Source organism: Lontra canadensis, unplaced genomic scaffold, assembly GCF_010015895.1.
Source record: "Lontra canadensis isolate GAN:19392208 unplaced genomic scaffold, GSC_riverotter_1.0 scaffold100, whole genome shotgun sequence".
NCBI classification, from domain to species: Eukaryota; Metazoa; Chordata; class Mammalia; order Carnivora; family Mustelidae; genus Lontra; species Lontra canadensis.
Window position 1 is genome coordinate 4,782,098 of NW_022631094.1, and position 14,077 is coordinate 4,796,174.

Here is a 14,077-nt window from a genome sequence, read left to right on the forward strand (position 1 = left end):
CAAATAACCTGCGAGTTTTGGCATCTGCAATGGGCCTCCTGGTCAGTGAGAAAATTAACCAATCTGCCCACCTTCTCTTTGCTACTTTCCCACACCTTGCATGCGTACAAGAACCCAAGACGTGTTATTTTCTTGGCTTGCTATACACTTCTCGTTACTAATCCTGAGGTGACAGAATTGGACTTAGTGACAGGCTGAAGGCTACCATGACAACCAGTTGACGCAGGCGCTCCACACGGAGGGCATTTTCAACAGGTCTGTGTAAAAAGCTTGCCCTCTGGGGGGGGGGGGCCACATGGGTATTTATGCACGAGACACACCTAGGGCCATGTTGCCCTTTATGTCTTCGGAGGACCGTATGCACATTAATGAATCTAAAAGAAAGAGTGAAGCCTTATTTTGTAATTTGGGAAAGAAGAACTGGTTGGTATTGGAACTGGAAAAGAATCTGGACCTTTCTCCAGGATCACAGGATGCAAGGTGGGATTCCCTCAAAACGCTTGGCTCGCTGAAGCGATCTCGAGGGAGTAAAGGATAGTAACGGGAATATGATGTGGCTTCCTACATAATTTTTCTCTTATGTAGCTCTAGAGTATTGGCTCCTTCCATTCTGAACTCCCCAGGCTTCTTTCGGCAGCCTGGGTCTTTCAGTAAACTCACTAAGGCGGTCCCTCTTTCTTTCCCGCCCCCTCTCTCCTCAGGTGTTTGAGTAAGCAGTCAATCACCCACCTCCGCATCTGCACACAGACAGATAGAAGGAAACTTTCCACTTTTTCTAAATATGAAAAAAAAAAATCACATCTGCTAATATACTTAAAAAAAAAAAAAAACAACACCCAGCTAGGAGTTTCCACAGGAACACTACAGACACCACAAAGAACAGGAAGAAATATGCCTTTTATTAGAAGTCTCATATGTACAGGGAAAGCTGTTTCTCACAGCTCCGGGAAGGCTGTGAGAAAGAGCCACTGTCATCCAAGGTCACCGTGCTGACATTGGTAACACCACTGAGTATCGCCACACATTAGGAACACAAAGAACCATTACACAGAAATGCAAAAAAGACAATAGGTACATGTGGACATTTCACATATTTTCTAAAAACAAGTGGACACAAAAATACAATGTGCCAGTAAAAAAAAAAAAAAATAGGCATATCAGTACATGTCTTTTTTTTTGTTTTGTTTTGTTTTCTTTTCTTTTTTGTTAATACATGGTATGCCGAGCTTTCATCTCAAGCCTTTGCATCTCGGGATTTGCAGGCACTTTAGCAACCCAGCCATGGTTTACAGTACACGACGTTCAGACCGACAGCTGAAAACAGGAGCAACCAAGGTCCTCATGACCCCCACACACCTTACAATATTGACACGAGAGCCCAGGCTTTTGTTACCACTGTTTGGGGACACCAGAAGGTTTGCCGTGTGATAGAACAGCTTTTCCCTTATTTGTCTTCTTTGTCTCGGGGCAGAATTATTTAGGAGCCCGGATGGCATCACCAGGCAGAAATATAACGCACTAGACAAATGTCATTTCCAACTGACTTTCAACACCATAGAGAGCAGATGAGTTTTGAGAATCCCAAAATGACTGTTGGATTTATCTTTGTCCCACTCTATGCCCTTCCTGCCAACCTGTCAAATGAAAACTAATTAAAATAATTACTGGGATGTTGTGGGCCAGAAGCTCATGCTGGGAGAATTCTTTTCTTAGCTCCCACCTCCCACATCACGATACACACAGGGCAGGTGGGCTGGCTCTATCGTTCCCCGACCGGGAGTCAGTCCCTCTCCCACGTCCCCCACACAGAGCTGCGGTGACTCAACACACATGTCAGGAACATGACTGAACAAGTGTATTTATAAACACCGACAAGAATGATCGCTTTATTGGTAATGTCGAGTTCTAAGGCAGTTGCAAAAGGACCCCCCATGATAACCAGACAGTGTTGGATATGGCTTAGCTTCTTTCATGGGATGAAGGAACGTTCCTGTGGTAGGAGCTGAGAGAGAACAGGGAAAACCATGCTGATTACAAAGTACTATAAATGACTGTGCTGTGAAGTACCATAAGGCCCCCATTTCTGGTGTCTGTCACCCACGCGGATCCGCCAGACACTGGGACGTCGCCTCACATCAAAGAAAACTGAAAGGGGAAAAAGAAGGATCAGTATCACCCTCACTTCAAGGTAATTTGTCACCATAAGTTGTCGGGGGCCGAGATGCAGAGCCACGGACAGCTCACCATGGGGGTGGGGGCGGGGGGCGGGGCACAGTCCTGGGACTCCAGAGAGAGGCAGAGCACACGGATGCCTTGAATCGATGATTGTCGGGAGGCGGGAAATCCTTCCATGAAACAGACGCTGGAGACATGGTGGCAAAGACATTAAGGCCTTCCATTTCTTTGCCCACACTGCTTAAAGGCACTGATACCAACAACAGAAATATTCCATAGTACCATCGAGGTTTTAAAAAAACTCCCCAAATACAAGTCTTCATAAGAAAATGTCCTTTATTGCCTGACACGGAGCCTCCGCTCTTCTCCTGCTCAGGAATAGAAGGGTTTCCCTTTCTCAGGAGTCTGGAGTCTGTTCAGCCTAGCGACCTGAGAAGGGGAGGGGGGCACATCCTGCCGGAAGGGCCCCTTGGGAGGGGTATAACTGGGGTCCTGGACTTTCTTGTATGAGTCATAGTTGTTGAGCCCCTCTGGAGGAGGCGGCTGCTTCTTCATCTGCTGCTCTTTCCGCCTCTGCTCCTGGCGAAGGAGCTCCTGCGTCTCCAGCATCACCCTGGCGTTGAAGCCGTGCCCGCCCAGGTAGCCGTTCCTGGAGCCTTGGTAGCTGGAGTACCTGGGGTTCTCCTTGGCACTCTGGAAGCCTTCCCCGGGGGAGTAGTTCTGCTCCCAGGAATCCTGGGACACGGAGCTGGCGTTTTTCCTGCTTTGCCTAGAAAGCAAATCCCGAAGGTTAGTATAGGAGGGTTGGGAGAAGGGGAGAGAGAAAAAGGAAGCAAGGAGGGAGGGGGCAGGGGGATGAAGCGGGGTGGAACTTGCATTTGAATCTTTGGACCAAAGGCGCTGAGCTACAATCATCCATCAGCCAGAATGATGGGGGGAGGGGTCCCCGGACTGTCAACAAACAGTGGCCAGACAGGAGAGAGAGCTAAGGGACTCCGTGGCATCCAGCAAAAGGGTCCTCTGACTGTGTCTGGGTAGGCATTGTCTGTTCTGCTTGGGGTAACCATATGTCCTGCCATTTAGACACACCGGCAAGACGCTGTACAGGAGTATTAGAGATCTGGTAGCTTCGGCCCCAGCCGTAATTGCTCGTTTCAGAACGTTACAATTCAACCGTAAACAAGCAAAACAAGTATTTTACACAGCTGCCACCATAATGCCCGAGTCTCGAGCTAATATGAAGTGCCCGTAATGGATTATGGTATGAGTTCAGTGATGAAAGATTTAAGTCTAGACTCCTATATGACAAAAAATGCAACAGGCAGTCCCTTAAAGCCCTGGCTTTCGAGATGTATATGTCAGCAACTGACACTCTTCAGAAAACATGCTCATCAAGCTGGTAAAACCTGGAAGGCTGGAGACTAAGCACTATTTTCCCACACACTATACCCTCACTGAGGGCTGGGACTGTCTCCTTCACTCATTTTCTGTCATCCCAGGATAGGGAAATAAATCAGAGTCATATAGAAATTTCAAAGTCTTATCACTTCTGCAATAAAGTTGCACATCATTTTCAGGAAACATTATTGTTCTAAAACATCTTTAATTTACTATCAAGTCTCTAGATGCTTTTATGAATTTACAATAAGATTGGCTATGATAAAGTAAAACAATTTGGTGCCAGAAAGGAAGACATGTCCTAATTTTTCGCCTTAAAAATGGAAGAGAGGAAGAGAGAATTGAGTAATAAAACAAAATATATTGCTCCATTTATCAATAAGAAAATCATCTGGCGACAGTATGTAGTGCTCAGCCTTTCACATCAACACACACGACATGACGGAATGTTCAGGAAGACTCGTGTGAAGGGAAAATAAGGTCTAGGCAGCTACAGGGCTCCCACGGGCATGGAGAAATTTGCATTTTTGAACATTCAGAAGTGCTACCAATATGGTTTGGGATGAAATCTGCCCATTTTCCTCATGGCCTAAAATGCAGCTGGGGATATTTTCAATAAGGAAAATGAACTAATGTCCAGCATCATCTCTGGATATGACTAAGATTAATTGAGCGGTCCCCAGTATCTCTATCTGGCTCTCATTTAATGGGAATCGGACCATTTGTACCATCAGCCCAGGCAAGAATCCTTAGATTTGATGGAATAGTTTATTTGCCTAAAGCACTGATTATCTTCACTTAAAAAGTCATAAATTAATCTGCCCAGGGACATGAATGATGGAAAGTGCCAGCTTGAAACCAGGGATTTGACATTAATCATGAAACTTTAATTAAAACAACGAACTTGTTACTGATGTTCCAGCAACAAAAGTGGAATTCCTTCATGGGTTAGTTATCAATTTAAAGATAACCAGAAATAGGCTACAGAAATGTCAGCTCTTTTCCATTCTTAGCCTACTGAGATCCACTAACCATCTCCATCCCCCAACCCCAGACTCTATAAAGCCCGAGGCTTCGCTCTATGGCACTCATGCACCAGAAGTTGAATTCTGAATCCTTTCAGGAAGACAGAGTCTTTCTTATTTAAACACACTGAGAAGTCACCAAAGGTCTGTTAGGGATAGAAATTATGATGATGTGAGAGAAAGAATTTCTGGTAGCTAAAATATTCTTCAAATTAGGCAGGCCAGAGGGAAGAAAGCAGATCTGCCTGAGATATGAAGTAAGACACGTGGGGAAAGTACATATGCATGGGTACACACGCATGCACATGTTCCCATGTGCCCACGCATGTGCACACGCGCCTGCGCTGCATGTGCCCGTGCACGCACTCTTGGTAAGGAAACCACTGGTACCAATAAGCCCTTGATTAAGGAGAGGACGAGAAATGAGCAGCTCATAAAGAAACTCCAGAACAGAGCAGACAATGAGAGTTTTCTACACTAGGCTCAGGATCAAGTGGACAGAGATTCCAATCTTGTCTGCCACTCACCAGGTGTGTGATCCTGGGAGGGTTATACTGTTTGGGCCCAAATTGTCTCATCTGTGAAATAGGCTAGATACCTAATCTCATAGAATATGGGGAGAAATCAAGGAAAGAGGATGTGTCAAATGCTTAGAAAAGCATGGCACACAGTGAATGGTTAACTAATGGGCGTTGGAAGTATAGTTTGAAGGCCAAGTCACTTTTCCCTCAAAGATGAGCCTCTGGGTTTTGGGGGGCATCTTTATGACCAACGGGGAAAAAATTAAGCAAAAATAAGCATCCGTCCTTTGTCAAGAGGACTGGGCCGAGACCAAGAAGCAGGAGAGGCACCAAATAACTGAGGTGGTTTCACTAAGTGAAGGCAACCCCACTTCCTCAGAGACTGGAAAGGAGTTTTTGACTATCCCATGATTTCTTAGTCAAAAGCCACAAATTAACCACAGCAGGAACAAAATATCAATCTCCTTTCACTGAATTCCTTCATAACCAACAGAAAGGTTTGTTTGGTCCTGGAAAGAGCCCACTCGAGTCTTCTGAATCCACTCAAAGCAAATGCCCGGGTTTGGCAATAACTATCACTCAATGATTACAACCACTTCCAAGATGGCCTAAAGACCACCATCCTGTAGAGGGCTTACACCAAAGACCCAATGCTTCAGGAAAGCCATCTTTCTGTCTGTGACTGTAAGGGAACATACTTCTACTCAGTTTTAGAGTTGCCTTTTGAACACTAAGAAACTAATCTAGAAATGTTAAAAGGATTAAAAAGAAGAAAGTAAAAAAGAAAAAAAGATAACTAATTTAGGAATTCAAAGATTTAAAAAGAAATCCTAGTCTGGTTGAGAATTAAGTGTGTGTTCACTCAGGTCTCTCCTTTCAAGCGAGTGTTATTACCTGAGTTTCTTACTGACATTTCAAAATGTAACTTGAATTCTGTCTAGAGGTTTGTTAATTACAGTTAGAATTTACAAACCGCTCCCCTTGTATCCAGCCCTCTAATTCAAACCACCTTGTCCAATGCTACTGATACAAAGAACGACCATTTGTTTTATTTTATGCTCCACTTTGCAAGAGAATTTCTGCTGTGTGTGAAGTCTTTTTGGTATCAAATGCCACACCAGCTTGTTTAGACAAAACTCTAATTGTCAACATCCAAAAGGCAGAGGTCAAGTGTCTTTAAAGAATCTCACATGTCAGAAATGTGGGTTTGACTCAAGCCCATGGAGGCTGTTGCAATCTCCCCCTGAGCTCCTCTTTGGTCTCTCTACCTTCCTCTAGATCTCTGCACACAGCCTTCGTCAAGTGGTGCCGCTCTACAGGGAACCAAGCTGGAGGCAAGGTTCCGGAATCTTCCTCACAATCGCCACTCCCATTGAGAAACTGTTCTCTGATGGAAGAGAACAACAGGCTATACAAGGCCTACCAGCCCTCTTGCCTGAAACTGCAGCTCATTCTTTTTGGAATTTCTGCTTTTCTCATACTAATACAGAACACAATGCCTGGTCCTAAGGGGGCTTTGGTCAACCCAGAGGGATTTTCTGTCACCACTGGCAGTGGTAGAAGGAGCCCTCTCCATGAATCAGATCCTTCTTCTGGGTTCTTCAGAAGAGAGAGGGACGGCAAGCAAAGGCAGCTCAGAGAAGGAGGAGGTGGGGACGAGAGCAGAGGCTCAGCCTGGAATACTGGGCTACCCGGGAGCACGACCAGGAGAAAGTCAGCAGAAACACCCCATCTGTCCTTGTCCTCTTGCCCAGCACCGGGACCTGACAGGCTCTTCTTCTACCACGTGTCCTTCCAGGCCCTCGGCCACCATCTCTCCCACTTCCTTTCCTTAGCCCCATTCATTTCCCAACTCACTCCGCCCCTTACATAAGCTTTCTGATATTTTTCCTTCATCTGTTACACTCTTGAACACCACAAACATTTATGAAGCCAAACAATTTGCCAATAAAATCAGATCACAGCCCCTGCACAGGCAATGCTGTTCCCATGGGCCACGACATGCTCCTGACCACCAGGTAGGTCACCAATGCACATAACTGCATTCATCTTTCTGATGGAAAGCAAGCCACACGGGCGGGGTGGAGGGCTTTGACACAGAACCCCCTTTATGTAGAATCCTTCAAGTGTTCTCCTTTTGATGCACTGAGCTGATTCATACAGTGGCCTTCTTCCAAATGCTAAGGGCAGTAGAGCACAGAGAGAAACTTTACACCTACTCCCATTAAAATTCCAGACTTAAGAACCAAAACCTTTGGTAGCAATGAGCCTTATGAAATTAGGGTTTAGGGCATGGGCAGGTTTGGGTTCTGAATGTTGGCAGAATCAGCTGTGAGACCTTGGGGGAGGTTACCTAATTTCACTGAGCTGCTTCCTTGTAGGACAACATGATTTCCAAGGTCCTGTCTAGACCTAAACTTCAATGACTCTTACTTAGAGAGGGCTAAATAAATATTCTCCTATTTAAAAGAAAAAGCCAGTCTCCTATTTAAAAGAAAAAGTAATTTAGTTTTCTAAGGAGATACAGCTTTATAGATTAAAAAAGAACAACCGAATGAACAATATTACAATACCAGTAATACTACGATCACGATGACTACAATAAAGTATTCAGCCTGGTACAGAATTTCATTCATATCTTCATTCCCTTGTGTGATCTGCAACAATGTAGCCAAGTCCCTCAGGGTTATTATAGTGATTATTTAACATTTAAAGGGACTCATCATTCTTAAAAATTTGAAGGAAATCAAGACTACTTTTATATCAGTCGGTCAAGTTTACATGTATAAGCACTTGCTGCCCCGGCCCCCAGGGCTCTGCTTGCATTCCAGGCAATCCACCTGATATGAACATGGTCAACATAGTTTCTTTCCCACCCAAAATGTTTTTGTCACCTGCTTTTGAAACAGAACAAATGCCTGTAGGAATTGTGATTATCAGAGTGCCTCCTGAGAAGTTTGGGAAGGTGGGCGTTTTTAAATGCTTTTATTCTTTTTTTTTTTTTTTAAAGATTTTATTTATTTATTTGACAGAGAGATCTCAGGTAGGCAGAGAGGCAGAGAGAGAGGAAGGGAAGCAAGGCCCCCTGCTGAGAAGAGAACCCGACGTGGGGCTCGATCCCAGGATCCTGGGATCATGACCTGAGCCGAAGGCAGAGGCCTTGACCTACTGAGCCACCCAGGCGCCCCAAATGCTTTTATTCTTTACTGTGCGTGGAGGAAATACCTAAATGGAAAAAGGTCTATCATTTCAAAGTATTAGGGCTCAGTCACCCGAGAGACCCTGCCGGTTTGTCAGCTAATGAGGTGGGCATCCCTGGGACTTTGGGTCAGCACTGAGCAAAAGCAAGGATGGCAGGAGAGTGAGAGTAAGATCCCCCCTGAGCACAGACCACAGAGCCTTCACCCTACCCTTTCACAGAGCCCTGGATCCACACGGTACCAGATACACTAGTTGGCCTACCCAGCCAGGCAGAGGAAGAGTTCGCTTTCCATTTTTCAGCGGAAGAGACCGTCCGGTCCACGGCCCCCTGGGAAGTAGCAGAGCCAATACCAGATCCGAGGTGTGACCCCTCAGCCCAGTCCTCCTACGTCAGCTCATCTTGCTCTCAGTCCGGGAGTTTGGGGTGAGAAAGCAGCATCCCCTGCACGGGGAGACGGCCATGCAGGCTGAGCCATGCTGCCCTCCCCCCGCCTCTCACCCGCTACCCTCTACCCCACCAGCACCCCGAGGCTGCTTCCCGCAGGGCTACCGCGAGAGAGTGGGACAAGCCAGCGCCATGTGTCGCAGGGAAGGCTTTGCTACAGCCCGGGTGGCTGTGAGCTCGGGGCGAGGGCTCGTACCGGGGCAGGGAGCTGTACTGGCGCTGCGCCTGCTGGAACCCTTCGCGCTCCTCCTGCCGCTGGCGCTGCATCTGCACCTCCACCGACACCGAGTGCCTGCCGCTCTGCGCCGCCGCTCTGGAGTTCGGCTGCGGGACGGAAACGCACACGGGTTAGCAAGAAGGGAAGGGTGGACGGCACGGGCCTGCTTGACCCTGCTCCGATGCATAAGGATTGCCTCGGAAACACATGACACATTCTGTGAATTTTTAAAAAGTCGATGGCTGTGTTTTCTATTTGCTCTTCCGAGCGCGCAGTACTCGAGCATCTTAAATTTTGATTATGGCTGGAGGATGGTCTGAAATTGAGAGGTCAACTTTTCTAGTCTTCCTCACGAGGTTTGGTAAATACCAACATTAGATACTACTTTGTATCCCATGTCTCTCTGGCAAACATAGGGGAGTGAGTCTGCTCAGAAGACCAGAGGAAGCCAATGCCAAAAATAAACAAGTCCCTAAACATCTGCTACAATAATTCACAAAAGTGGGGCGAGTCCGTGAACGTTGGCTGAGCTGGTGAATTTTTTCAGCAGCTACATATTTTAGCCTAGCAATAGACAACAATATAGTGGATTCCCCTTTTTATTAAAGGATGACAGTTACATTTTGAAACAAGATTGGCTGAAACTAGTCACGCTTGCCATGGGTCTCCTCCAACCCACAGATGGCGGCCACATGGGAACGGAAACGCTCATCAAAAGAACAAACCCAAAAGCTAACAGCTACTTGAATGGGTTATGAGATAATACATGTTGCCTTCTTAGGAAATGGCATGTTTTTTTTACCTGGGTTAATTAAATTCTATGGAGAAATTTTCACTCCTTCTGGCTAAACACACTGGTCAGCAGGTCATCTACTGACTGCTGCGTCTCAGCAAAATCAGATATCGGCTGTGTAGACCGTTCCTTGCAGACCAAGGCCCCGTGGATGCTTCAACTTCTCACTGACAGTTTTCAGCTTACCTTCCCTTCTAGATCTGCCCTTCTAAATGAAAGTAGCTCTGCTCAAAATAGACAGTGGTGCCTCTAACGTTACAAAACACCCACCGATGGTTTATCTTAGCATCGGTGACACTAAGTAACCCATCTGGGCACTGTGGACCTCTGTTCTCCTTTGTGTTACGCAACATTGCGCAACAGGCATATTCTGCGTGAAGAATGTCTCTTGAAAACAAGCTATCGATTTTCTTTGGGAGTTGAAAACCAGTGGCAGACTTTGACTCGACACTAATTTCCTAAAATAACAGTGTTTGCATTCGCTCCGAGAGTTGTAAGATAACATGTGGGCTTGCTACTTAAGGAGTGGCTCCTGTGGTTGGCTTTTGTGTGAACAGAATGCAAGCATCGTCTATTGTTCTCTTTCTGCCTGGCCAGCATTATCTTATTTGTTGGTAAGCAATAATAAGGCAATATATGGGACAAAAATTTCAAAGCATATGGGCATAGTCAGTGAGCATATTAAAAAATATCCCGATACAAAAATAATGTGTGAAGAGATTAGGCTTTACAATACCCCAGTCTCTACTAGTGGATGTTTATAACCACACTCACTGGAACAAATGTGTGTTCTGAGACCCGCTCCACAACACCGTTCAAATAACACATCAGCAGTGCCTTCAGCAAGGAAAACACTTTGCTGAGTGAGTTCTGCTTATGCAAACAAAGCATCAACCAATTGTTCATCAACTCCATTAAGGAAGACAGACATTTTCTTCCATTACACTCGATGAGGCTGGCCAAAAAGAGAACTGAGTGTTTCTATTGTTCATGGTGAGGCATGGGAAGCTTGACAGAAGCCACTGGATGGAGGGAAAGCAAAGCAAGAAAATACTACACAATTGCCTTTACACCCTCAAAAAAGAACCACGTTTTCCTTTCCTTTTCATTCAGTATAAGCTATATACATGTGTCAAGCAGTCTTGAAAGATCTGGCATTCTCCAGTAGGATTTAGTCACCAGCTTTTTAAGCTCATGCTGTTCTGTGACACACTGCTTGTGGAGATGTGAAAAGAAAATGCAAGGACTTGTAGAAATTTCAGGTGTATTTTTAAGTTGTTTCTCCCAGAGGCCTGAAAATTTGATTCTGACAGGAAAAAAAAAGAGAAGAAGAAGAAGTTGAAAGGCTTTTGCTTCCTCCAGTGTGTGGTTTCTGACACCATTCTCCTCAAATCTTATCAGTGGCGAGCATCTAGTTGGATCTTGATGCATTCTAATAATAAAATTATCATCACACGGGATCGGAAAACTTAACATGAGTGAATGAATTTGGTATTGGCAAACTGACATATGTCATCCTAGTCTGCCCACTAGGATGAAATATACACCTTAACCTTACCATGAATATTTTATTCCATTTCTCTTTTTCAAAGTGTGCAAACGGGTAAGTTCTTAAAAAGAATCACCCTTATCTTTAGGATGAAACGTTACTGAGCTGCAGATTTCCAGGAGGCTTATATATCTGAGCAGCGCAGAGCAACACCTAGGTAAATTCATCCTGGCAAGTTTCATACTTGGCCCGAATAAAAAATAACCTGACCCATGATTTCAATGACGATCGCATAAAAACGTAAATTGTGGGAACAGTATTATAATGGACAATCCTGACTTTTAAATACTGGGGTTTCCATCTCTCTGGCAGAAATAGAATCTGGAGTCCAGAAATCACAAAAATCAAGAAATGAAGAGAGGTAATTTGTAACCCCAGAGAGAAGTGCAGGTTTTCAAATAAAACAGTATCAACAAGCACCACAACAAAGTAACATGTATACAGGGAAACACATGGGTAATTTACAGTTGTTATAATTCTGGAGATTTAACAGCCAATAAGGTAACAGCTCTGTTTTTAAGAGTGCAAATTACAAATAACCTGGCCTTGTTCATGATGAAATTCCTGACAAGCAATGACCTTTCAAGTAAAAAAATAGCCAAGGTTGCCACAGCCATGGTAATGTAGAGATTGTAAATAGAAATAAATACGTGGTGATATAGTATGAGTACACTCGAGGGCCATGATATGTGGATCTCTTCATGGCTCCTGTTTAAAACCACAGTGAAAACTATGTTACTTTTGTAAGTGAGTTGCAAAGTGCTGGTCTTTATCATGATTATAGAGAGATATTATTTAGAACGTACAAACAACTGTATAAGCTTTGGAAAAGCTACGCAACTTGCCCATCATTTACTGGTGTAAAACAAAATATTAAAAATATCATCTACAAAGTGTTTTCATCACATTGTCATTAACTGAGCATTTTCCTCAGTTATACAAAATCATTCTTTTGCCTAAGTGAAAATAATCAATAAAAAAAAAACCCACAAAACCAAAAAGGTTAACAGTTCATGGGCTAAAGAAAGAAGAAAAATAAATTACGCACCATACAATGTTTCAGCGCCAGTTAGAACTAGGCAATGTTGTCAAACTTTTAGAGCTTAATACACAAGTGCATTGTTACATAGGAAAGAAAATTCATTAATGTTTTATGAACATTTAGAGAAAATACTTTTCAGATACTCTAACTTTTCTTCATGTAAAGCAGCATGTAAGCCTACGTGTGTGTGCACCTGTATCTGTTCACATATACACACATGTATGTGCTATTCTTATAAATGATAGAGAGGGAAAGAGAGGGCTGAGAGGGGCAACAAGGAGAGGAAGAGAGAGAATCTTAAGCAGGGATGGAGCCTCAATCTCATGACCCTGAGATCATGACCTGAGCTGATACCAAGAGTCGGAGGCTCAGCTGACTGAGCCACCCAGGAGCCCACCTAAATGATACTTTTGAGTGACTTTCCTATTTAAATTATCAATGATCAAAATTCCCAAACTTTCCCATACATTCAAAGGGCACATATTGAAAGCAAAAATGAGCTACAAGAAGTTTGTCTGCTTCGGAGGCAAAGCTGTGGTGAAGATGACGGCCACGATCACTGAAAGAACACACGCCCACCTGAGATCTGGAGTACCCATTTCAGCAATTCAAATGTGCTGCAACCCTAATATACATCCCACGTGCTGATAAAAATGGTAATTTACACATTTGGTAGCGGGCAGGAAGAACAGCTATGCGACTGAATCACGTCAAGAGTGTAAAACATTTTTTTAAAAAGGGGCAACTGCTAATCTTGGTAATTATTTTCTGAAGCGGACCCACTAAAAACTTTTAATCAAGACAAAGTTAACTTTTGCCTATTGATCCTGCCTTCGCAGCCTCCACCTCTACCCCATCACCCAAGGTACTTCTATAACTATTGATCGAACTCTTGTGGGTTCTGAATGTTGAAAAGCTTAATTGCTACTAATGATGTGACTAATGCTTGAAAAATCTGCAGAGCATACCAGTTTCCCTCATAAAGTTTTTATAAATACATGTTTGATTTTTATACACCGTTTGTCTCTATCTCCTCTTTCCCAACCAGTGTCCGGATCTACTTTTCCCCGCCGCCCCGCCCTCAAACAGCAGGTAGGTTGAAAATACAGAGCAGCTCTACAGAACAGGCGAGCTCTCTAGTGTCACGTGCTAATGGCAGTCTAAAGCAGAGTCACTCTTTTCCACTACCTGACACCTCTGTGGGTGGCACGGCTCACTGGTCATGGAGCCTTTGGCTGGGGGGACGGGTCCTGAGGCTACAAGAAAGGGGTCTGCTTTGCAGCAGCGTGGGGGCTTTGGCCATGAGTAAAGGGCCCTCCCTTTCCTGCAGAAATGGCTTTCTCCAGGTCGACTTCTAAGGGAGGTGATTTCCACCCAATGTGAACTGCGAGGCCTTCAACCGAGAAGGTGTTTGTTGAGTCAAGGTATGGAGCCCCATTATAAGGAAATCAGAGCATATACTCTTGAAGTCTTAAGAAAGATGAAAACCAAAACAAAAGCATCATTTGCTCTGATGCCCCAGGTACAGGGAAGGCAATTTGGGGGCGTGGGGTGGCTGTGTACTACCGACTGGCTTACTAATTAAAGCAGACAAAACCCTAAAAAGGGAAGAGGAGCCATTAAAAGTGCGAGACAGAAAAATGGAGAAAAGGACAGATTTTTTTTTTTTTATTTGTTTAAAGACAGCTAGGAAGAAAGCTTGGGGGAGAAG

At 44.4% G+C, this 14,077-nt stretch overlaps 1 protein-coding gene across 14 annotated transcripts in view; it reads right to left on the minus strand.

Moving 5' to 3' along the window:
* Window positions 1–877: 877 nt before the first annotated feature.
* Window positions 878–14,077, minus strand: part of PARD3 (par-3 family cell polarity regulator) — a 649,759-nt gene continuing 636,559 nt past the window's right edge. For 13 of the 14 annotated variants that reach the window (XM_032837836.1, XM_032837840.1, XM_032837831.1 and 10 more), the window contains 2 exons: window positions 8,962–9,089; window positions 2,548–2,944 (listed from right to left, as the gene is read on the minus strand). In XM_032837836.1, the coding sequence (XP_032693727.1) occupies window positions 2,548–2,944; window positions 8,962–9,089 (525 nt within the window). Of the gene's footprint in view, window positions 2,945–8,961; window positions 9,090–14,077 lie in introns of all 14 variants that reach the window. The other variant, XM_032837827.1, reaches the window with a different exon arrangement.